The sequence below is a fragment of the Vidua macroura genome, chromosome 1 (assembly GCF_024509145.1).
Source record: "Vidua macroura isolate BioBank_ID:100142 chromosome 1, ASM2450914v1, whole genome shotgun sequence".
NCBI classification, from domain to species: Eukaryota; Metazoa; Chordata; class Aves; order Passeriformes; family Viduidae; genus Vidua; species Vidua macroura.
The window spans coordinates 20795701-20821659 of NC_071571.1; the positions used below are offsets into that span (position 1 = coordinate 20795701).

Here is a 25959-nt window from a genome sequence, read left to right on the forward strand (position 1 = left end):
CCTCTCAGAGAAGGCAGGTTTGATTTAGGCAGTGTCATTTCAGTGAAGTCATGTTCAAAACTCAGACACATGCAGTGTTAGTGCCTGGTGTTTGACACTTTGGAAGAAGATGTTTTCATGTTAGTAATTCTGAGTAGGGAAAGATACGATCCTTTAGAAAGAGCTTCCAAATTGTGAGGTAGACTTTCTACTGTCCAAAAGTTAATACATTCAAAATGAGAAATTTTTCATTAGTTATACATCCTGTGTCTGTTACTAAGGTACTAGTAATAATTTGTCTGAACTCTCTTTGGATTAGTAGCGATGCTGTTCACAGCAAGAGTATTAAAACTTAATGGCTTAACCAGAAAAAAAAAAAAACAAAACTGAAGTTTAGTTTGACTAGTTTAAATTGTAATAGTGAAGCATTAAAAAAAAAAAACTGAAAAAGAAATATCAAACCTTTCTCAATCACCCCCTCCACACAAACTTTCTGTCTCTAAGAGGAAGTTGCTGTAGGGGCTCTCAAAATTACTCATTGCCCAATACTAATAGCTGAGCTGTTGTTTCTTGTGTGTTTTGCTTTGTGTCTGTTTTTTAGCAGGTCTTCTTGATCAAGCTATGTGTATCTAAACTTACATTTAGGAGAGAGTGAAAAGCAGCTTGTTTTTATGGTAATGAGATGTCCTGTGTTTTCTTTACATTTGCGGTTTGTCCATGTCCAGAACGATACCTTAACTGCCTCCCACTGTCTCCTGTTTGCCAGGGACAAAGACCAGATGGAGTGAGACATTTGCCAAAAATTGCAGCACAGTGGTAGGAAAGGACTTGAAACAAAACTAGATCATCAGGTTAAAATCTTTAATAATGGTAGGTAACACGGGTAAAGCTGTGTGCAGTGAAGGATCAGGGATGTGTCATTCCAGCATCCCAAACTGAAGGCCTTTGCAGAGATCCCCTTGTCTCTCACTAGAGCAGCTCCTGGTAGAGCTGTCTGATTTGAATGCGGTTTTCCAAAGTTACATTCCCTCCTGAGCAGTGTTCCAGTTAGTGGGTCCTGAGGAAAGCTGCATTGATCTGACAGGGATGTTGAAAGATCATTACTGCTGAGCAAGCCAGGGCCTTGTAAACCTGTCACGTTAACGTAGCAGTGCCTGTAACAAGCTGTGTTCCTACGCTCTAGTAGAAAGGGAAAAGCACTTCCTCTCCCAGATGTGAGGTGAGGTGTTCAGTCAACCTGTCCTTGTGCTCTCTGCTTTATGGAGTATAAGGACTTCGACATTGCTGTCTGGTTTATATTTATTTGTGTGCCATTTGAACTGCAGGCTGTAGTAGTGACAGATCAACAAGACAAAGATAACAATGTATAGTAGGGGGAAAAAAATTTGTAAAGTGATCTGCTAGTAAAGGATCAGTAGCATCAGATTGAGGATGCCCAGCTCAGAGGAGTCATTTCTACCTCTCACACCAAGGATAAATGAACGGGCTACTGGGCACCCCCCTGGACAGCCATTGCAGAAGCAACTCTCTGCTGGGGTCTTGTCCGTCATAAGAGGAGAACATCTGTCACTGAGACATGTGTAGATGGTCTCAGGGAGTATTAGGTGCCTTGCTCTTCTCAGAGAGTAATTTAGCCTGTAAAAGAGATCCACACACTTGTTTTTACTGAGCTGCTGCTCATGATGTAGGAATGTGCTGGAGTGGGGTTTTTTTAAATTTTGTTCGTTTGTTTCAGGAGGTTTTTTATGAAAAAAAGAAAAAACAAGTGAAACAGCAGGTATGAAGAGTTGCAGTTTTACAGTCTCACACCAAATCATTCAACTTTCATCCCTGCCAGAATTTGTCTATAAACAAAGGGGATGATTTGTCTGAGGTAGGACTTGATGTGAGATTTTAGGTAAGAGTAGATGACATAGAGAAATGTTTCATAAGAGATAACTGTTAAAGTATGTTCATAGCTTAAAAAAAGGTAAAGAAGGTGGTGGTAACCTGCTCAGACCATATTTCAACTTGTTAGTTTTGCTTAGTATACACATGGCTTGGTGTGAGTTTTTTTAAAGCATAATTCTATGTTTCCAAAGGCCAGTGTAAGGAGGATGGGCTACAGCGGAGGTTTGAGTGGATCCTGTGGAGTGCTGGAGATGGATGGTCAGTGCTGGATAAAAACCTTCTTTATTTTCCAGCTGACTGGCAGCTAGAACTAAATACCTGATACCACATCTTTTAAATTAGTTGGCGGAACAACACCATTGGCAGATTGTTCGGTTGTAACGGCATTGATGTATGTAAGGAAAGTTCTCTGAGAAAAATTACCATTATTCAGCTTAACTCCTCATTTTTAGACACAGAATTATCAATTAGGCTTAGAGGGTTTAAGCATAGAATCCAAAGGAGAAATTTACCCTTTTTGATGCAAGGGACTGGAGTTTTACCAATAGGTTGAATTGAAGCTGGGAGTTCATTGCTGCTAATCTGCTGGGATGAAAGTATGCCTTGGCTGCAGAGAAATAGTGGCACTCCTCATTTCCCCTACTCCATCACATGACAGGTAGTCTTAGACCTCTTGTTTAGCCACTTATTTGGGGTATAATGCTTATAATGCTTATAATACCCCATTCTTATAATGAACAAAGGAATTGTTCATTCTTATAATGAACAAAGGAATTGTGCATACAATTTTATACATAAATTTGACTGAGACTGCTTTTGGATTTGTCAGGTTTAGCCCGCTGGGGACAGCACAGCTGAGCCATTGAGGGCTCCAAATGACTGTTCTCAACTGAGAAAATTTCACAGTAGGTCACTCTTCCTTCCATCTCAGTAAAATATTGAGAAACCTGGGAATTTTGTTCAACACAGAAAATAATTAGAAGCTTCAAGCCAATCAACAGGACTCAGATTTCTTTCTCAGGAGCAGCAGGAGTGTGAATATATTAACCCATGGTGTTTTGCTGGAATCCTAGCATCTTACCTACCCATATGATGTAAAAGCAGCCCTGTGTTAGATTCAGTTCCCCCTCAGTTAAAGAAAAGGAGAGGGTGGGGGGAGGAGATAAAAGAGGTACTTGAGCACTTGAAAACAAGTATTGATTTGTAGCCCTGCAGATACTTGATATAATGTCAGTTATTATGAAAGTACATGGATTTGGTATGAAAGTCCTCCAAAAAATATATTGGATCATTTATATATAGATAAAGAGATAAACATTGTTTTAAAACTAGAGCTTGTGAGCATCTATTTTTTACATACTGTTGCAATGAAATGTGAAACAGTTGTTCCCAGATTTTAAGCTGGTCATCTGCATGAATTGCAGTGCTGCTGTAAATATTTCTCAACATGGACAAGTCTTGGAAAAAACAGAAAAAATTCTTAAGTTTCCAATATTGTCACAAAGTATCCCTGCAGAGTGAGGTTGTTTGACAAAGTGTTTCCCTGGTGATTTGGCTGCAGATGAAAATTTCTTCCACAATAAAATTCTGTGCTCAGGTCTCAGCTCTCTCTGCTCGTCAATCAGCAAATGACATATCAAGGATTTTTCTGCTGGATTAGTTAATATGGTGGGGAAAAATATACGAGGTATTGATACTCCTATTTTTATACAAAGGGGTTTTTTTACACTTAAATATGCATTGTTTTTAAATCTTTTATTCTTGTTGTCTAGAGCTTCCTTTAGTAATCAGTAGTTCTGCAATAGAACTAATGTAAAACTATATTTTATGTACTTAGATTTTCTTGCCTGGAGATAATGCCTGCTCTCTGAAAATCACTGTCAATCATAGGAAAGAGAGAGCTGGGGGAAAAGTGGAGAGATCTACATTTAGTGACAGCATTTCTACTCTCAGTGCACTGTCCTTTGTGGGTTAATGTATTAATGTTTTGCCAGTAAATGGCATTTAGTAGAATTTTTGTGGCCCTGTGTGTTATAAACACAGTTTTGCTGGGGATAATCATGTTCCACATCTGCTGATACTTTCATAAGGTATCATTAATGGCTTTAGAAAGTTCAATTACATGGCTGCAAAGAAATAAATCATTTTATAGTTTAATTACCTCTAATATAACAGCAGCAAATATCTCCTGGGAAACTGCCTCCTGTGTTACTAAATGACTGTCAGTGATGAAGTTGCTTTCCTTAAAGGATGCTCTGTTAGGGAGATTGTTTCAGTGTTTTATGCTACATCTGTTTTATGCTGCCACTACTAAATTTTATAAAGGAATTTAAAATATGACAGATGTCAGTAATAACTTTTACTTCATGCCTGCTTTTTAAAGAAAAAAAAATGGAAGTTACTGCAATTCCCAGAAAGATATATAGGAAATGTTTTATAGGAAACCCTTTTTAAATAATTTTGAAATATTTTTTGAATGATTATATGGGATCCAGGAAAATATCTTAAAACACATTTTAGCAGATCCCCTCTGTGCAGTGTGTGCCCATCTGCTGTGAAAAATATTAAGAAGGGACCTTCATTTTCCTACTTAATGTCTCAAAACAGAGTTACTCCTCTTCAGATCCATCCACCAGAGAGGCAAAAAGGGAGCACAGATGGAAAGATGAGTATCCTCTATAAAAAAAGAAGTGATAAAAGGATGAGAAACAAGGAAAGGAAAGACGAAAGCATAAAAGTGGTACAGGAGGAAGACCAGAAAGAAGAGGCAGGCTGACGAGCTGGAAACAGAAAAGAAATGGGAAGAACCAAAATCCTGAACAGGGAAGATAAATGAGCAGGATCGGCTGATTAGGCAAAGGGAAGAGATAGGAGGAAGTGAAATGGCAGAAACATTGAGCATTTAGTAAAAGCATCACCTCCCATCACCAATCAGTAATCAGGAGAGAGTTATGACAGACAAATGTTAAAAGCACAACCAACTTGTGTTTTCTTGCTTGTCCTTTTCTTAGAACTCTGTTTTTCCTTTTTGTAATTTTGGTTCACCATGTTTACTTGGGGTCAGCTGCACTTCTTTAATACCACTAAATTGCTAAACTTGGTGACTGCTTTGAATTGCTTAAATAATATGATTTTAGGATCATAGCTTGAAGTAAGAGGCTTTAAAATTATTCTGAGCCATTTTGCATCATCTCTTCCTCTTGCTTCTAGAAAAGTGCAGGTTTCAGTACATCCCCTCCCCTGTTTTAATCCAGTAGCCAGCAAACACTCTGACTTGATAGCTCAAGTGTATAAGGGTGTGCAGCCTTCAGCGTAACTACAATGGTGGTGCATAATCTCAAGCATCTTCCTGTCCCTGGGGTGGTGAAGTGGCTCCAGGGGAGCTCCCAGGACTTAGACACTGACCAAGATTCATGACTGTGTGCAGGGATGCAAACCCCCCTTGGCTGTTCTGTGTCCCATCCTTTTATTTGCTGGCTAACAAAGGTGGAGCGGGAAGATAAAAGAGCAAGGCTTTTTGAGTGATAAAGCCCTGGAACATTTTTTCTCTCCAGATCAGAGTGGACCAGGGAGTTTACCCTGCCCTTTTCTTTGGGCAATTTCTTTACAGTAGGGGTGCATGCTTGTTAACACTTTACAGGGTAATAGGTAGGTTGTTAACTAATGGCTGTTTTCAGCCTCTAAGTTGTAGGCCATAACAACAAGAATACATTCTATTTCAAAGGGGTTTTTTTTTAAAGAAAAAAAAGGGTTTTTTGATGAATTCAGGAGGTGGGAGTTAGGTAGCACTTAATGTATTGAACACATTGAGGGAAAATTTGAGCATAAGGTACGGAGACATGTAGGTTGGATTTGGATGAACACATTTGTGTGTGGAAAATTATATACTGTCTCAACGAAAATTACTTTTTACTTTTGAAAGAAAATGTTTTCTTCCATGTACTGGGAGAAGTTACAGTTCTCCCATTGTAGCATGTGTGGTTTTTTCCCCCATACACATAAACAGAAGTACTATTAAACTAATTTTTGCAAAAATAATATAATTCCTTCAAGGAAGTTTCTTTCTTTCTTCAAAATGTTTTTATTTTTTGTGTTGATTATTTTATCTTAAAGCTGTGAACTCCTGGCCTGTTCTTCTTTGTTCTAGCAGGAATAAAAAGTACACCATAGGTACATCCCCCTCTTCCTAAAAATAATTTCCAAATTAGAAAAAAGAATGTTCAGAAAGGCTCTGAGAATATCTGACTGAAAGTTGCCATTACTGAAATAACATATTAAGAGTGTAGTAGAAGAATAAAAACAGAATCAAGTTAAATGAAATCTTCTTGATTCTCTGAGGCCAGAATTATCATAAGTACAGAATGAGTGTAAAGTGAGGAATAATAACATATAACCTGGAAAAAATGTAGGTCAAAGTAAAGTCCTGCTCTTTTGTCCTTGCCTTCCTGTTTTTATTTTGGCTATCTGCAGGTGATCTTCAATGCCTTTACTTAGCTTAGCTTTTAAAAGGCAAAGCTCTCACAACAACCAGGATTTAAAAGAGAATGTCCGCACTCTGCCTCCAGTGACAGACAACATGTTTGGGTTTGATTTTGGCTCTTTTACCTAGTCTGGAGTAAGACCTCATTTGGGGCAGCTGTGATGGTTTGTGACACGGGGCAGTGGAACTGTCAGAGATGTGGGGACATCAGCAGGGAGTAAAACTCTGGTTTTAGAAACATTGTACAGGGAAAAGAGGAGATTCTTCAAACATCTGAGATGAATGAGTGCAGAGTGAGCCCCAAGCTGGCTCGTGCTGTTTGCAGGATGCTGGATGTTGCCATAGAGACCAAGAAAGGGGGAACAGAGGAGTTTTGAAGAGAATATCAGCTGGGGCTTTAGTAATGCTAACTTAGCATGTGATGTCTGTCAAAGAACCCTGCTGGGGAGCTGGGCTCTAATGTGGTATCAGAGCAGGAGAGCATCGAGGTCACCTGGCATCTGCTAAGAGCTACTGAAGTCACATCTTGGACATGTGAGGCCGTGGTGGAAATAAACTCAACTTGCCTTCACATATGCAGGTTATTTCCAAGTTATCTATGGGTACATTTCCTGACAGGGTGATTGCTTCTGGTTCCTCTCCCATTCCTGAAAATATTTGGTTTACTTCTAACAATGACTGCTGTGGAGATAATTGCCAAATCCTTAGTGTCTTGAGATCACCACCCACACATCCCAGAGGCTACACAGGCTCTCCTGCTCTGGCTGCCTAGTTCTCTTGGCAAATAAAAAAAAATTCAGAATGACCTTTTCCTTGTGCTTTGGCAGTCATTTTGTGCTCTCTGTAGTTTTTTCTGTTGATTCGGAGAAAATGTGGAGTTGACATTGTGGTTGTTTTGTGTTAGTGGAACAGATTTAGGAAAGTGTGCTACTTGCACAGTTGTCTTCACTAGGGTCCTGTGTCTGAGCTCTTGGATCTTCAAAGACAGGTATTGAGTGTACTCAAAGATAGCTGGCTGGACCTAGCACTTAGCCCTCAAGACTGAGGAGCCACCCACTCTTCACGGAGCTGAACATTTCTCCCAAAGCTGTTTGGGCTAACTCTGTGTTTGGAGCCATGTCTTCTCTCTCCAAGCAGATAATTTTAGCTGTATTGTGACTATACAGTAAGTCACTATCCAGGATTTGCACTAAAAAACTCATTCTTGCTTTAATATGAATTACTGTCTTCTACTAAATGTAGGAAGCCCATCAAGTGTGTACAGTGCTAAAGACGTCGAGAATAAATGAATCATGTGCAAGAAGGAGAGTCAGGACAGAGTTTGTCTCTACAGCATGGAATCAGAATCTGGACAAGACTAAGAAGTGATCAAGATATATGACTGCTCTGATACAAAATAAATAGCATTCTTAAAATTAATGTCCTATGCATTGGCTGTGTTAATACTTCCCTTTTGCAACATTTATTTTTTCATTAATGGAGCTATTGTGACTGAGAGATGGATGTGAAGAAGTGCCAAGCACCATATATGTTTAAACAGGGAATGGTCTGCTGCAGTGTGCTCATGCTGACTGTGCTTGTTCTTGAAGTAATGGTACTGAAAATCACTGAATGAGGAGAACAGCATCTGGGGGGTATGGATCAGTCAAGAGCCCCCTATACCATAAGGGCTTCTTGAATTCAGATGGTCTGCATGCTCATGTATTCCTTCACTCCTTCCATGCTCCCTTTCTTGACTGAAATGAGAGTTGCCTGCATGTTTCCTGCAGTATACCAGCTTTGTCTTCTTCAGGGCCAGTTGCTTTTCCATACATCAAGCTTTGTGTGTCTCTTACCCTTCTTTTGACCTCAAAGCTGTGGCAGCAGCTCTCTGGCCACAGAGAGAAACTGTCCCAGGCATTGTCCTGGGGAAAAGGTTGTGAGAAGATCAGAGAAAAGAAGGAGAAGCAATTCTTATCTTCACTTGCTGCACCTGTTTTTGTGAACATGTGGAATGTGTTACGGAGATTTGTTTACCAAAGGGTAGTTTCTTAATTAGCCAATGGTGATAGTGTTTAGATTGTAGGACCAATTAGGTCCACCTGTATCGTAACTGTCTATAAAAGCAATAGGTTTCTTAATAATGATAGAATAATAATATAATAAAGAGATTTACCTTCTGTAAATCATGGAGTCAATGCTAGTTATTACCTGGCCAGGGACCCGCCATTGCAGCGACACATAGCTCTTCTTCCTCTCTTCCATCTTTCCCCTGGCTTGGTCTTTCTTCCTCTCCCTGAGGCAATTTTTTTCTGGGTGTCAGTGTTCCTAAACTGTACTGCAAGTCCTTTCAGGAAAGGGAGGAAATGGGGGTTCTTTTTTGCCAGACTCATTAACTTTGGCAAAGAAGGTGGCAGCCATTCCGTGGCTCTTTGGTCTATGGGCCATTACCCCCAGACCTGGATGGCTGAAACAGCTGCATATGCTAACCACTGCAAGAGGTCACAAATCCTGTGCATAAATACACCCTTTTCCTCTCATTTTCTTGCTTTCAGCAAAGTGAATATAACATTTTTCATGGCCTAGAACATTCCATGAAATGTTGGAATTTATCAAATAATCTAGCATCCTGAAATTATCTTGTAATAGGCAAAAGTATGGAAAAATGCCACTTGTCCAGCAATCATAATATCCAGGGATGAAAACTACACGTGTGTACAAATAGGTCAACAGTCCTTAAGCACAGGGTTTTTTTCTGGCTAAATCAGTTTTCTTACAAAGCTGTTTCTACAGACTTGTCTTATAAGTCTTTGGCAAGAAATCAGGCTGCCCATTATTTTGTGTGTCTCTGTCCCTTTGTTCACATTCCTCACCACTCTTTTATGTCAGCATTGCACGGGCTTGTGGGCTTTGAGTGACAATGAAGTTTTCTCCACAGCATATATGCACATCCCACTGTGCAGTTACACCTTCCAATTCCCACCATCTGACTTGTGAGGGGAGTTTTGAGTTAAAAAATTGATTGATCTGTTTTCTTCCCTTTTCCTTTTTTCCTCTGCCTAGAGTTTCCCATACCTTCATCATGTTAAATCTGGTAATCTAAGAGCTGCATAGACACATTAACTTGCTGACCGGGCAGAAAGCATGCACCCCAAAACAGAAACATTTTATAGAGCAGCGTAACTACAGTGCTGGGAAGTGGTCTGAGCAAACAGTACCATGAGCATTAAACTAGGAAAAGAAGGGAAGTTCATATACCTTTGTCTTTGGTTACTGAGGTTTAGTTGTGTTTATTTTGAATTTGCAGTGTGGTTTTGTATTTGTGACTTTAGTTCTGCTTTGGTTGGGTTTTTTTGTTTGATTTTTTTATGAAAGGATACATTTGCTTTTTGTTAGAAAACTAATGAAACAGAAGATGGACATTTTCTTGAACAGAAAGAAATAGGAGTGGTTCTGGAATTTGTTTGTTTTAAGATTCAGTGTAAAATATGTTGAAAGGACTTTTCGTTCTGAAGTTGACATGAAGCATAAAAAAATACTTGAGTGTACTAGTATTTAACTTTTGAATTAAGTATTTTTCATTAATCCAAAAATATGTTATATATCTTTCTGTTTGGAGTTCAATCTTGATCCAGTTTACTTGCTGTGATAAAGCCTGCAGTCCATTGAAGCCCAAAGAGATTCATAGAGAGCAGTTGTTTACCATAGTGTCATTTCTCAAAGATAAATTATGCAGCAGTAAAGACAAGTTCATAAACTTTATTGTATTGTTTTAGTAGCAGTGCTTTAGGTTCTACCGGGAAGGCAAATTCAACACTAAGGCCTTCCCCAAGGTTTATTAAACTGTCCTAGAATCTGCCAGTGTCTTTTTTTTTTTTCCTTTTTTGAACATTTTTCTAAGCTAAATAGTGGGAGAGGAAAGAAGAGGATAGTCTTTTTTTCTTGGTCTTTGGTTAATCCTTCTGACTTTCTGCTTCCACTAGTATGTAGAAGGATCATACTGTGAGAAGAAGATGATAGTCTCTTTACTTGATTGACTCAAACACACAGATCTTTTTATAGGCTCACCATTTTTCTTCAATAGCATGCATCTTTGTCATAGTTTAAAAATTAGCTAGAAATAGTAGTAACAGTTCTTGAAATTATGTGCATCTATGAACAATATGCACCATCTACATTATCCACATGTCGAGACAGTGTTCTAGTTTTATGGGTATAGTAAAAAATTATAAAGAGTAAACAGTCAATTGAATGGAAGTTAATAGAATACTGAAAAAAATCAGGATCAAAGTACTTTACATTAGTATTCAAAAGAATTTTAGAAGAAAATATTTTTCAAGCCCTTATGTGGTAATCCTGAAATACTAGTTCTTTCTGGCTGTTGCAAGCTTTACAAATGCAGTGTTGGAATCAGATGATTTGTGTATGTTTATCTTTGATTAATTTTTTCTTAAGAATTTCAGGAAATCTTTAAGCAGCTCTCATTTTTGCTATTTAAAACTGGTTTTTGTTTTAAGTAGAATGTAGGAATATTGAACTATTGCTGAGCTAGCTGATGTTGGAGTCTTTTCAGAGACGTAGTTCAAACTGTAAGTTACAAGACAGAAAGTTTCAAAGAAGGATAAGAGGGAGAGCTTATGTCTTCACTGCTTATGCAGGTATATCTTTTACAGCATAAGTGCAGTTTTCATGTAAAATCCAAGGCACAGTTTTATTATTTTTTTGGGCACAGTATCTCTAGGTGATTTGAGATCCAGGGAACTGCGTAGCTGTATCACGGTAAATTCAGCTTTGTCCCTGTGAAGGTGTTCTGGAGAGGGAGCAAACAAAAGCTACTTCTGTAGTAAAAGTCACATTTTGGTACTAAGACGTAGCCAAGCAGAGAGCTGCTGCCTAGTCTTTGAGTAATTTTTTAACTTCCACTGCCTTTAGATAAATCCTAGGAGGTGAACATGAGGAAATTAAGAGCAATCTCAAGAATACAAGCACAGTCACGGTGAAAGGATCCAGATGTTTCCTCTCTATGGGAGCAACAGTGTGGATCTTGAACCTCATTAGTCCCTTTTCTGAGTCTTGTTTTCTAGAGCATGTGCTAATCAAGGGGGAAGCTGTCTGGAAACACCATTAGAAAACAACCTCTCCACTGTGCAGTTGTTAACTGAGGATGCATCTTTTCTGTATCCGAAAACATCAGTTGGTCACCTTAGGGCACTGAGCAGTGAGCTGAAGGTAGCTGGGTGCTTCAGTGAAAATACAGCTCCGATGAGTACTGGAAAATCCATTACCTGAGATGAGACTAAGGAAAGCAAGCCATCTTTTGTGTATGCTCTCACTTTGGCACCAAGCAGCTTTCTGACTTCTAGGGACTCAAATGTTTCATCTACATGAGCACCTCTCTATTGATGCTGCTCATTTTGATTGTCATAATAGACCAGAAAAAAACAGGTGAAAACACAGTGCAAAATTCTCCAGGGCCTGAGTATCTGCATACAACTGTTGTGTCTAGGCAAAGTTGGTATTTATAACAGCTCTGGAGTGATGAAGAAATGAGGCATGCTGTGAGGGAGAAGATGTTTTAGGCCTTAAAGAGGGATTGATTTGTGGTTATTATTGCTGCCTTTGATCTGCCAACAGGGATCTGAAACTAATCCACCAGAGCAGCACAAGTCAGATACATAAAGCCAGATGGAGATGCCAGAATAGGTTATGCCTGCTGTCTTTGACACTGCCTTATCATGAAGTGATAAAACAGGTAGTACAAAGCAAAGCAGGCAAAGGATGGGAGTGTGTGCACTGCAGGAATGCTGCCAGTGGTGTGAAGTGACTGCCAGTTGTTAAAGCCACTTCAGGATCAATTAGCTGTTTGCAACATTACCCTGTCCTGGTGAGAGGCTGAGGCATGCAACCACACAGAGCACTTGGTTGCCAATACAATATCTCTGGGTGCTTCCATGCTGAACTGAGGGAGTAGAAAATGCAGAGTCCCTGTGTTTCAAAAGTAATCCCACAAGTACATATGGCCATAGAAGTAAAAAACAGTATTTGAATAAGGACTTCTACTTCATACCCATACCATACTTTTACCCCAGCAAATGAGTGTATTAAAGTGAATCTCATTCTAAGATGTGCTGCAAGCAGTGAATATGGTCTAGCTGCTGAGATGTTGGTGGGATTTTTTCACTTCTGGTTGCATTTTGTTTAGAAATTAGAGCAGTTTGGGGCTTAGTATAGCTATTAATTCTCTATAGATCTCATCATCATCTGAGTCAGCTAACTCGTTGCATAAGAAGAGCTTTATATAGATGTTGGATCAATTGGCAGTAAGTTGTCGATAAATGTGTCTCCTAGACACTGCTATTGACAAGCTAATGAAGTGCATTCTCAGTGACAGAGAGTTGTTGACAAATCTTTTGTCATTTTGCTTTTCCCACTCCTGCATTTCTCATAAATCTGCTCCATATCACAAGCTGAATGCTGGGATTTGAATCACAGAATCACAAAGGTTGAAAAAGACCTTTGAGGTCATTGAGCCAACCATGAGCACAGCAGTGGTAGTCTACCAGTAAACCATGCCTCTAAGCACCACACTACGTGTATTTTGAATACTTCCAGAGGTGGTGATTCCACCACTTCCCTGGGCAGTCAGTTCCAATGCTTGACCACCATTCCAGTGACAAAATTTCTCCTAATATCCAATCCAATATCTTATCTTTCACAAGTAAGAGGGTGCCTGTTTGCTACCTTTTTTGTGTAGGCTGGGACTTGGAAAACGTGTTAACAGCCTGTTGGTTGAGAAACTAGAAAGAAAGAATCAAGGACCATGTGTGCCCTCCCTGCAATGTGTTCTCCAACGTGTTTCAAAGAAGATGCAAAGTAGGTGATCTGCAGTTTTTCCACCAAGACTGCAGCATTGTGTTTGGTTCCCTGTTGTTGCACTCTTTGTGCCTTTGTTGTTGCTGTGGCACTTAGACTGATTCATTGCAAGCGTTTTCAACTGCCTGTTCCTTTTCCTCTTGCCCAGAAGGAGGTGGAATCACTGGTTTATTTTACATCACGCTTGAAGGTTCCTGTGGGTGCCTTTGCAAATATCTGATGAGTAAACTAGTTCTTGTCCTTTTCAGTAAAGTTCCGTATTTTTTCCTTTAACTCATGAGCATTCGTAAGCACCAACAATTTAGGTTAAGTGCTGCCTACCTACAGCAAAAGGATGTTGAGCAAAACCAGATCAGTATGCATAATCCCACCTTCCTTGCAAAAGAAACTTTTTTGGTCAGTGTGTGCATTAAAAAGTCACAGAGTGACTCATTGGCCTTAGCTATTACTAGCACTTGATGAGAAAGCATAATTTTCACTCCACTGTTCATAGCCAGCCTAGATGTTGTTTGTAGCTTGTTGTACATAGCTTGGGGTTTGTAAGCCACACTGCAACTGCAGTTTGCCTTCTAGCTTGCATGGATAATTGATCTTAAAGGCCAAACCTTGAACCCAGTGAAATCAGAAGCAAAACTTCTATTGATTTTGTTGAAATCAAAATCAGGCTGACGCTGTATTGCCATTTCATCTTGACAGACACTGGGGGAGAAGAAAGCCTTTCAAAAGACACTATGTTTTTCACACTGTGGGCCCTGAAAGGCAGTGAAAGTAACTTGGGAAGTCATGTGGATTGGATGACATCAGAATTTAACTGATGTCAGCGTTACTGCTCTTTTCCAGCAGGTTGGTCATCTTCTTGCTTTGCAAGAGGGAAGGAAGCCAATGTAAAAATCTGCCATAAATTAGGGAGTCTTCAAAGGGTAAGGATTCACATAGTGAGACTTCTTATCTCACCCACTTCATCTAGCACTATGGAACACAAATCTAGGAAAAACACCGCTGTCAAGAAAACGTGACTATATCACAGTTTGTTTCTGGTTGATGAAGGGAAGCCCAACCCTTTGCTCAAGGTGTTAATGGCATGAAAAAATACTATGTGATTTTCCTGTTGTTTTAGAACCGCCTCCAACTGTGGGCAAGTTTGTTTTACAGAACAGTGCTTTCAGAAAGAGGACAAACTAAAAAAGAAATGGTAAACATTCAAGCAAATGTTACTGTCTTGTGTTACTCAGGAGCTGGTTCAGTTTGCTGATTGCTCAGTTTCAGTATGGTCTGAGTAATGAAGAGCTGACTAGTGAGCCTAATTTGGAGTAATTCCCTGAGTACTTTGAAGCATAGCAAAGCCAGAAAAACACTAATGAAAAATAATGGAAAGGTAGCTGGGGGCTTAACTTATGATCTCTGCTCATTATAGTAAGCGACATTTTCATTGCAGTGTTGCCATAAGGATTATTGGCTGCCACATAGCATAGGTCCCTCCTGAAAAGATTCTGGAACAGCTTTGTTGGCAGAGTAAAAGCCACGGAAAATCACCAAAGATTTGCTTAAAACCCAGTTTGCCAAATATTAAGGTTGTGATGCTTTGTTCAAAACTGGTTAGAAAATTAGGTGAATAGTCTGTATCATTTTATTATGTGGTTTCTGAGTGACCATCTTTGGCCTTCTGCAGTAAAGTTTTATAATTGGAAAACCATTGTATCGATATGTTTTGTTTCCATATAGAACTACTCGGTCTTCGGCTTCAGTATTTTAGCGTTTTAACATATATGATGACAATTATTTTGAAATTGGCTTTGAATCATCTTTTTCCATTGCACATATGTTGATTTCTCAGAGCACAACTTACCAGGTGTCTGTAAGATTGACATAATTGGCATGTTTGGCCAGGGAGTAGGTGAAAGGGCTGTGTTTGAGAACTGGAAAGACCTGCATTGACATGTTAAAGCATGTTCAAAAACACTGTCCAAGAACAGCTTTTCTGCAAAGTGTATCCATCATGAGTTAAATAAAGTCAATTTATATGGCCAAGTGAAATCGGAATGTCTGAGATGTAGCACTTCATATGTGGTCCTTTGTGTCAAAAAACGACGTTTTCATTGCAGTGTTGCCAAAAAGTGAAGTTAGTTTCCTCTATTCTTCACCCTCTTCCTGTAGCACTTTTGAGCAGCTAAATCCAGTGTCCTGGAGGAACCAAGTAAATTCCTTCACTGATGGCAGTGAGTAACTGCTCCATATCCCTGTTCTCTTGTCCTGTCAGTAGCAGGGCTACCCACAGTCTCAGAACAGGTATACACATGGCCAGCCATGGGCAGATTAGCATGATGGGAGGACAGATGGACACATAAACACAGAAAAGACAAACAACAGCCAGACTGTATTCCTCAATACCTTTCCCTGCAATGCTCAGGGAAAACTCTGTGTTAGGGATCCCTCTGATATCTGGCTCCCCAGTCTTGATGTTTCAATTATCAAGCCCCCAGACCTTGTCTCATCAGTTTACATTCCCTCAGTCTTCCTGGAGGCTGATCCTAGAGTCCCTTGGTCTCTCCAGTATTTGGGACTCAGTCCATGCTATTGACCAGCTGATCTGTCTTGAACTTGAACATGCTGATGGGACATGTACGCATGCTGCCAGAACAGAGGGGACATTCACACAGAAAAAGCTAGAAACAGGATTTAGGGGGGAGAAAGTCAAGGTGATTTGGCACAGACTTCTGCCAATCAAGCGTTCTGACCTTCTCCTGCTTGCACACCGTTGACCAAATTTATTCCCTGCCTCATCCTCTCCCTTTTCCCCTGCACTTGTTCTCTTCTGGCATCCTTGGTCACTCACTTCCACTCTTTTGCTCTGTCCTCATAAGAACTCATAAGTCCTGTATCACCCTTAAATACTCTTGTTCAATCCCAACACTCTGTCTAAAGCAGCCCACAGTAAATCCTGTGCTCCCTTTACACAGTGGTCCACAGAGCTCACACAGCCTGCCGGAGTGTCTTGTGTTGGGTCACACAAATGGATTGCGTGACAGGACTGGGACTTCTTCCTTTCCCTTTGAGGGTCTCAGAGGTGGTGATTCAGAGGCGTTAGTTTGGTTGAGTTCCCCACCTTGTCACTATGTCCCTTGTCACTGTTCAGTCCTTATTTTTATTTTAAGGAGCTGTTGGAGAGCTGGCCCTGCAGCCAGTTGAGATGGCAGAGGCAGACACCCTGGGAGAGGTGTGTGAGCCAGCTAAGCAGGTCAGCTGATTAAACCCTGTGTGTGGGAATTACAGTCTCCTAAATGTTCTCCATGCTACTGCCAGTGAAACTGGTCATCCTCAGTGTGCAGCAGAGCAGGCTCAGATTAACTCAGACACTTCAATTTTGCTTAAAAAAAAAAAAAAAAGAAAAAGAGACTCTCTGTATCAGTATTTCCCCAGTGTCCCTTCTATACATTTCATAGGTACACTTTGTCTAGTTACTAGAAAAGAAATACATACCTGCCAGACATATAATAACTTTTAAAAAGTTCCTTAGCTTGCACCTAGCTATTTTTGCCCTCTGTTTTCCTTTTTTTAAATGTTAATTAGGTACACAACAAAATGCATGTAATAAATCAATAATAAAGATTATGTAAGGGCATTTATCTGAGCAGCAGTGTAGCATTCAGAAAGGAGAGTGAGCACTGTTTTACTGAAGCCCAAAGGATTCCACGTGGACAACAACATTAAAATAACATAAGAATGAAGAAGACTGTGCTCAGCTGTCTCCAGGAGGATGTTTGTGCTGCGTGTCAGTATGTTTTCCATACTGTGTTTGCTGCCTGTCCAGGGATGGTTTGAGATCAGGCAGGCGGCCTTGAATGTTGTCCCAACAGCATGGTTTGGGGAAATGGAGCAGCTGTTGATTAATCTAATGCATGCTCACAAATTACAAATACATAAAGATAAGGGTTGTGATGATACAGATCACTTCAGTAATCACTTCAGAACACACTTCTTTCTCACTTGAGTTGTCTTTTTCCTTCTTAGTGCTGCATTTTTATCTGCAGCTACCTGTGCTGGCATCTGCCAAAGAAGCTGAGCATGCCCATGCAGTTTCTGTGGCTCCTGTGTGCTTCTGGTGAATTAGATGTAGGATGCCATTTGTTTTAGTAGATACCTCAGCCCTCAGAGTTTAAACTGATGCCTGTATCTGGCATGAAATTGTTTTTTCTGGTCCTAAGTAGGAAAGCATTAGTTCATCTGTGAAAACAAGTAGGAAAATATTCCACTGCAATTTGTGGGAGTTCTTGCCCTTAAGGGCTTCAGTTTCTGGCCTATGCAGTTTTCTCATGCCCGAGGTGAATTCTGGCACTGGTCTGCACATGTAGGCTGAAAACTCATCGCTCCATTCAGAATGGAACATGAGAAAGGAGATCAGGCCTCCTGAATGTGCTTGAAAATCTGAGTCCCAGGTGAGAAATTGTGCATAATTTAAATAGTCTGGTATGACTGTCCACATGCAGAAGTGAATTGCTCTCTCCCTTGTGATCTCAGGCTGCTGTTCCATTATACTGGCCTAGCTGGGGGCTGTTTTATCAGCATAATATATTCTGTAGATTAAATCTTAATTTCTGTTTGTGTCTGTTTTGAAAGATACAAGAATAAGCATGCCCTGTCCTTTCTGTCTTTGTGACAGTTCCATAGAGGCCCCCCCTTGTGTGTCTCTCTGGATTTGTAGCATGGCTGAAGATTCTCAGTGTTGGGTTCCCTGAGTATCGAGATAGGTCTTTCAGAAACTAGATGTTAATGTTCCTTGTACTTTCAAAATTGTGTCTTCCAAAAGCCATGTTTCTTGTAAGATGGCTGGGTATGCAAAGTCATTAGCCAGTTTTGTTAATCTTGGCCTCTACATTTTCCTTTTTTTTTTTTTTTTTTTTTTTTGCTAGGCTTCTGTGAGCTTCCAGCTGTGCTTCCCTAACAAGCTTCACATTTAGCGTACTTGCTTCAAAAGGCTGCTAGCCTCAGAGAATATAAGGAGAAGGCTTTATTTTATTACTGTGTATTAATTAAAGAAATACCTAACACCTACTTGGAATTCTTTTATGGGAAAAAAAAGACATTAGTTCCACATAACAAGCAAGATGATGAGTTCAAAGAAGCAAGGGTTAAATTAACCATTTGAAGAGCAAATGTGTCTGACAGAATTAAAATTATGCATCTATTGCCAGCCCAGTAGTAGAGCAAGTATTTGTAAATCATAATTAGCTCAAATGTCCCCTCACTGACACATCAGGTCAGGGACCTCTGAGCTGAGGCCAGAGGTTCCTCTGGTGAGGGTCTGTCTCTGACAGTACCCTGTAGGGATAGAGAGTGGGAGATGTAGCACATAGGGGTTGAGCCTTTCTTTTCTTCAGGTATGCAGAGCAGCAAATGGACTGGGGTAGAGGGGTCCATCAGAAGGAAGCCCTGTGGAAAACTGAATGGTGAAGTAGCCAGTAAGAGACACATGGGATTTATTTTGGAGGGTGCACATTCTACGCAGATGCTGAAACAGTGAGCTCCAGAAAGTATTGGCAGAGTACTTTTTTTTGCTTGTTGAAATTTGGAGTGTTTTTAGGCAGGAATTCTGAGTAAGTCAACTTTGGACTGCGTGACTCAGCAGAGTCTCTAATGTAAGATAGCTAACAGCTTGTGAGAGTGCAGAGTGGGAACATAGAGGGAGTGGTTGGGTGGACTCCATCTAGCATTTTAAAATAGCTAAAGATGAGTGTCTGCGTGTTAGCTAGCTACCCAGTGTCCTCTGTAGCTGGTGGAAATCTTTAACAGAGCAGTACAGCTAAGCATCTCACAGCAGACACTTGTACTTGATCACCCAAAAAGCTCTTTACTCCACTGGCTTCATTAGCCAGATCTCCACTGACTGGGAGACATGGGCTTGAATCCTTAGCTCTCCACCTGTGCTGAATCCTCTTCTTACCTAATTTGTGCTCCAAAAAATGAAACTAGCTAAGAAAAAGAAAGAGCTAATCCAAGATGGGAAGAGGTAATCAGTTTTCCTAACTAGTGCCTGTGGGGTGAAGACCAAAAAAAGCATTTCAGGATATTAGGGATTTCTGGTGATGCAGAAAGTCTCTTTAAAAGGTGAAATGCAGGACTTAAGGGGAATTAGGGAAAATAGTGACAGGCAAAGTCAGCAGGAACTTCGGGTTATGAAAATAATTGAGGCAGGTGGAAGGAACAGAAGAATAACATAGATTGTTACACTTGGGAGTGTCTCGGGGCTGGGCTCTGGCATGTATAGATTTGGGGCAGTCTGAAGCATGAAGCATCCCATAGTAGCAGTGGGCTATAGAGGAAGGCACACTGTTAACAAACCTAAAAATAGTGGAGCAGTTTCACAGCACATTGAGAGCTGCAGATTCAGTGGCCCAGAGGCTCTTGCAGCACGTGGCACTGCCAGCACCTGCCCCCTTCATCCAGCCAGTGCTGCCTCCATCGTGGAGCAGGAGAGAGCTGCACAGACAGGGACAGGCCAAAACTGGGCGGTTCTGAAGAAACTTGCAAGAGCTTCAGATGATGGACATCACTGATATTGCTGCTATCTGCTCTCAGAGCACTTGAAAACAAAGGGCAAAAAAATCAGCTGAATAAAATGAATCACTCATGTCTTCATTTTCCTTATTAAGAATCCTAAAGCTGCAGTTTGCCATTCAGGTGTAAGGAAAACAAATACTGGTTTCACTTACCTATGCAGTGTTCCTCTTCATTGAGATCATCTGAGTTACATCACAAAGACTAAAAACATTATTTGTGAACTACCAATATAATATGATACTTGCATAGTAATTTTAACCTCCACTGTTTTCTCTCACTGGTACATTACTGACCAGTTAAATCCCAGTATCTGTCCTTTTCCTGGGAAAGAGAATATGTGGTTTGAGGGGATGACATGTTAGCAGCTCCCACATAGAAAAGATCAGTCTCAGTCAGAGGGGACACCAGAGCAGCAATTAGCTATGCAAAAACTGGTGTAGCAAAAGCACCTTGCTCTAAGTGCATGTAAATTGTAACTAATGCAGGGTAGCCAGCATGTATCAGTCATGCCAGCATTTCTTCCAGCTTTGGGTTTGTAGTGATACCACCACTGATTCAGCCTTTCCCTTCTCCTGCTTCATCAGCTGGGGCTTGGGACGGTCCTGTTTAGATCACTGTGAATATCCATTTTGAGGCTTGGTCTGAGCACTAAATATCTACCTGACCCTGAACTAATGTTTCACCTTTGTTTCCCTGATTACAGTACATAGCTGGAAGGAGCATCTCTCCAGATTCAACAGTCATCCTTTTTATACTGCATACTCGCCCTGTAGATCTGTTACAGACATAAAGGGAGACCAGTGTATTTCTCATGGCTCAGTCTTGAAATCCTCTTTCAAAATGCTTAAACTCAAAAAAATCAATGCATGCATCAAACAGTTTGCACTAGTTCCCTAGCTTACACAAGTTCTCTAGCCCTTGGCTAGAGAGCGTTTTGTTGTACAAGAGAGAAAAAATTGAGGTAGTTGTGCTGAATTTGTTTTTCAAAGTGCCTCTTTTGACCTTTATGGATTTAAGAATTTTAACTATGGTTCTGTTTTTAAGTTCAGAGATTTTGGTAGCAAGACTATATGCTTTCAAGTTACAAGGTTCCATGCCGGATCTTATGCTGTAAATTGCAACATTTAGCAATTTGTGGTTTAATTTAGAAGGATCACCTACTTTCCTAAATGCTTAAGTAATGTGGCAAGCCGTGGTTATTGATTCTCTCTGAATTTATTACAAGAAAGCTGTATTCACTCTCTCCTCTTGGGAATGCCTCTCCTGAACTGCATGCTTGCTAGTGACAGCTTAGACCCCTGATACATAACCAGAGACCTTGCCTAATATCCTTGCAACTACTTTAGGGAATTTTTATTAAGTAAAAGCATCATTAAAGTAGACAGAATGATGAAGTTTAATGAGCATCTTTCTCACTTGATGTTGTTCATTTTGCTGCTGCAGCAGCCATGCTGCTCTCGTTTGTTACTTCCAGTGGGGCAGGTGGAGAATTCAGGAAGATTTTCTTTATGTTTACATCTGCATACAAAGAAAAATTTTTTTCATGAAAGATACTTTTAAAAATATATACAAGGAAAGAAAGCTTCTCAGAGTCTCTGTCTGAGGGCTTTCCGCACTTTCAATCTTGCATGTAATCTCCCCTGTAATTTTTATGTAATGAGAAGTCTGCCTACAATACTGTAGCTGCTAAGTCTACAGAGGTTTTGCTGGTTGTGAGCTGTGGTTATAGTAACCAGCTTCTGACTGTTAGCAAACTGCAAACATCACAAATATTTGTTTGCCCTCCAGATTTTGTCCTTCAGCAGAGGTTTTGGCCTTGAAGCTGTGTGTAGTGTCCTGCTCAGAGCTGTACCAGCACTATGAACAGATGAAGTTTCAAAATATCTAGTGGGAAGGCACTGCCATGAATGTGTTATCAGCACTTAACTCACAAATCTGCCTTGAAACTGTAGCCACAATCTGCGTCAAAATTCTTTTGTGTGTTTATGGAGACAGTCTGCCTTGGCTAAGGGTCTAGTCATACACACAGCTATGTCAAGGTGCCATCCTCTAGCACATCACCATCCGTCAGCTGAGTAGCAGAACTGTCTGTGTGCATGTCTTCAGCTGACCTCTGCTGCCCAGGATGATGTGCAAGTGTCTCTGCCTAACACATCTGACCCTGTGTTCATGCAGAACAAGAGCATGTACCTAGTTTGTACAGCTTGGCTACAGCTGTTTCTGTATATTTCCAGTACGTACTGAAATTATTAAAGACTTTATACAAACTTCACATCTTTTAAAACTAATGGGTTATAGGTTCTTGTGGAAGTCAGATAATTGCTTCTCTGTGCAGATAAGCTCCATTAATGTTTTTATTTTGCCTTTTTTATTCCCCTGCAGCTTTTTTCTCCCTGGGAGTTATAAAAGTGGTGTTTGTTGTTGTACCAGGAGTTCATTGAGAATTTTGAATTTTCTTTTCCCTAGTGTAACAGAAGGCAAATTCTCTCCCAGAGGCATTATCACAGTCATTATTGTATTTAAATATTGTTGTGACACCATATGTCTCCTCATATCTGATGTGTGCAGACAGAAGAGAGAGAGACCCTGTGTGTGAAGGCTTGTATAATCTAAATACCTCTGATCCTTGCTCTTTGACTAGCAGACTCCATGAAAGATTGTAAAGCATTCATCTTCAGTTGGGATAGCCATGTGCATGGAAACTCCTCTCATTTTGCCAAGGAAACCTAAGTAGATATATTTGATTTTCTTATTTCAAACCCAGTAATTACTTTGCTGGATGAAACTTCAGTGTTCATGCTGATAGAAGTGGTTGGACATGAAAATAGGTAAAAAGAATGTGAAAGTGCTGCAGATGCTTTCAGCTCACGTGCATCTATTACTACTAATGTAGTATTTGCATGGGACAAAGGGAACTGCTGGGACACTAATAGCATTGATTATTGTAAGGAGCAAATATCAAAAAAATACCAAAAATATTGATGGGTCAGTTGGCATTTTTACTGCTTAATGCATACTGTGGTTTCTCGACCTCTTTTCATAGTCAAAAGGCATTGCCCAAGTAGACTTTGCCAGAACTCTGAAGTTCATTCAAAGTTGTCGGTATTCAGGTTTTCTGCGTTTCGAAAGCATCTGTGTAGTCAGTAGAATTCCCACCACACCCTTTTTCTTCAGGAAAGTTCACTAATCTGAGGTCTAACAGTCCACATGCTTGAACATTTGCTCTGAGAAAGGAGGAAATGAGAGGCAGAATGAATGCCAGAAGGAGCACCTGAGAGGGAAACTTACATAAAGTTTCCAAAGCAAAAAAGGGGGAGCCTGAACCAACTTGAGGAAAAGGAGGGTATGTAACACTTGACAACCACTTAAGCTCTCTCAGTCCTCTTTGGATTGGCACTAACAGGGCAAAGGAGCTGTGGGGCTGCAGGATGTGGAACACAGGACAGTGATAGGGGGCTTCTGTTCCTATCCACGAAGGATTTTTGTGCTCAGATACAGTGGATCACTGGATTCTCTGTTAATGCCTAAAGTCCCAAATAGGGACTTTAAAAAAGCCAAAAAACAGCTTAAAAGTTAATTTTGTATTTACCTAACTAGTGCTGTCTTCCGAGTTACAAAATTACTGCTGAAAGTGGTTCAAATGCTGCACTGCATATCATTCAGAACAAGATGCTGCTTGTTCCCTGACTTCTTCTATCCTGAGTCACTTTCTGATGGGACAACCCCCTTGGATGTCACTTCTGTGCTCTTCTACTGTGATAGCTTTTCATAATACTGAACCATCTCCTTCCATAGACTCCATCGCTCAACTCACGTAACACCTTCCAAAACAGGAGTTATTTAGGATGTATATTTGATTAATACACATACTGTGTACTTGAATAAAATACAGCCTTGTGCTGCTGGAGCTCTATCTCTTCAGAAATAAAAGAAAAATATTTGTACTGTATATAATATGAAGCATGTAGTTATTGCAGAGGGTCAGGGCTCGGTGCTTTCATCAGGAAATGCTCCCTGATCCCTTGTTGACAGTAGGTGATGGCACATATAAAATTTCAGTAAGGTGAAGTAATGTCATAGTTTACAGTTGTATTTTCCTTGAACAAGGCTGTTTGGCTACAGTACTCCTTGACAGCAGCCTGTTTAGCAGCATGATGTAAAACTTCAGCTGCTGAGAAGGTGAAAGCAAGCGCTGCCTCCCCACCCCACCCTACAAGAAGCTTTAATCCCATTCCACAGTTCAGGAATGCCAGGGTTGAAGTATCTTCCAGACACAGCAACATAAAGCTCAAATCAGGTGGTAGCTTTTAGATTTCTGACATAGACTAGTAAATAGAATAGAGTCACAGAATCACAAAGGTTGGAAAAGACATCCAAGATCATATGTAACTGTGATTTGGGAGGACAAACATCATCACTCCAAACATCCCCCCTTCCTTCTTCTCCCAGCTTCCTATGATGAGCAGGATGTGGTATGGTCTGGGATATGCCTTGAGTCAGCTGGGGTCATCTGTCCTGGCTGCATCTCTTTCCAACAACTTGTACACTTCCAATCCCCTCAGTGGTGGGGTGAGGAGCAGAAAAGGCCTTTGTTCTGTGCAAGCCCTGCTCACCAATAACTTAAATAACCCTGCAAATCCGAACCACAGCCCCATACCAGCCTCTATGAAGAAAATGATCCCAACCAAAACCCACAAAGTGCATCTTCAAAAAGCACTTTAGGTCTATAAGTGAAGTTAAGTTTGAGCTGTGTTTATTTTGGGTAGGTTTTTAATTTATTCTAATCACGATTACTCATAAATTATCTATTAATTACTGTGTGATATTTAGCAAGATCCTTTCAGCCATGTAGTCCATTTAGCTTCACAGTGAATGCTAGCCATCTTAATTGTAGGATACTTTGTCAACATTTAATCAGTGGTACTTACTAATGTGGCATTGATGTGTTGGTATCTGTCCCAGTGCTATCAATCATGTGTGAGCAGTAAAGGCGGCTGTGACACCATTGCTCTCTGTCACGTTATCAAGCCCCTGGGTTTTCTGGTTAGGGATGATGCTCACTTTGCTCTGAGCAGGCACTCTATCTCTCCAGTTCAACCCAATTTTTGTCATTGTCTACTTGAATACACATCCTTGCAGCCTTCTGAGCCTTAATCCCATAACTGCAGAATAAAGGTTGCTAGTTTCTGAAGGCAAACCTGATTGCTCCTTCACTGCTCCAAAAGCCTGCTCTTCCCTGATGTTACTCCCCTGAAAAGTCACAAAAAACCAAATGTTAATGACTGCAGCTTGAAAACTAATAAAAAATTCAGTGTGTTAAGACAAAATAAAGACCTTTTTTTTTCCTAGTAACTAGATTATTTGTTTAATGTGCTGCAGAGTAAAAGTCTGTGTTTAATGGTTGTATAACAATTTTTTCTCTCCTTTCCTTACAGTCTTTATGGCAGACACATGCAGGCGAACCCTGAACCTCCAAAGAAAAACAATGACAAGTCAAAGAAGATCAGCCGTAAACCTCTGGCAGCCAAGAACAAATAAGTGCCTGGCTTCTGCCTCTGTTTTGCATCTGTTGCATTGTTTTTGCTTGTGTCTACAATATTTCTACACACCTCTTATTACATATAAGAAAGCAGGGATTAGAATTAAATGCAATTTACTATGTATAATGCTTTTGAAGATACTGCTAGAGGGAAACAAAATTACATATGCTCCTAACTATGGTCACAATTATATAGCCATTTAATATATCACCATCAAACATATTTTAGCTTTTCTATTTATATGTATATTAATGTCCTCTCTCACATGTATCACATCCTGTTAATATAGGGGAATTTGCACTTATATTATACAATATTAAATTTCATAGGAATTCCAAGTGATTTTAATAAAGCTCTTCATTTGTATTGTTGTTTAGTTTCTTCAGTAGGACTTCTGAATAGGAAATTCCTTGAGGAATGTATGTGTCCAGTTTCCTGTATGTGTCCAGGAATGTGGTAGCATTTTATCGGATGCAAATTAGTTAAAGTGCAAAGCATTCTGTTCAAGCAACATTTCAATCAGTTTCTCTTTCTTTTTTTATGGTGCTGTGGACTGCTCTTTTTGCCTTGAAGGTTATTTTGAAATCAAGAAGTTGGGGAGGGGAGAGAGAAAAAAAATTGTCTTTGTAGAGAGCTGCCAATTGCCAGACTCAGTTTGGGGAA

The 25959-nt window shown here is 40.2% G+C and overlaps 1 protein-coding gene across 1 annotated transcript in view; it reads left to right on the forward strand.

Annotated features, from left to right (window-relative positions):
• Window positions 1–25662, forward strand: part of RSU1 (Ras suppressor protein 1) — a 103096-nt gene extending 77434 nt beyond the window's left edge. The window contains exon 9 of the mRNA XM_053992185.1: window positions 25192–25662. Within this exon, the coding sequence (XP_053848160.1) occupies window positions 25192–25294 (103 nt within the window). The 3' untranslated portion in view covers window positions 25295–25662. The remainder of the gene's footprint in view (window positions 1–25191) is intronic.
• Window positions 25663–25959: the final 297 nt, after the last annotated feature.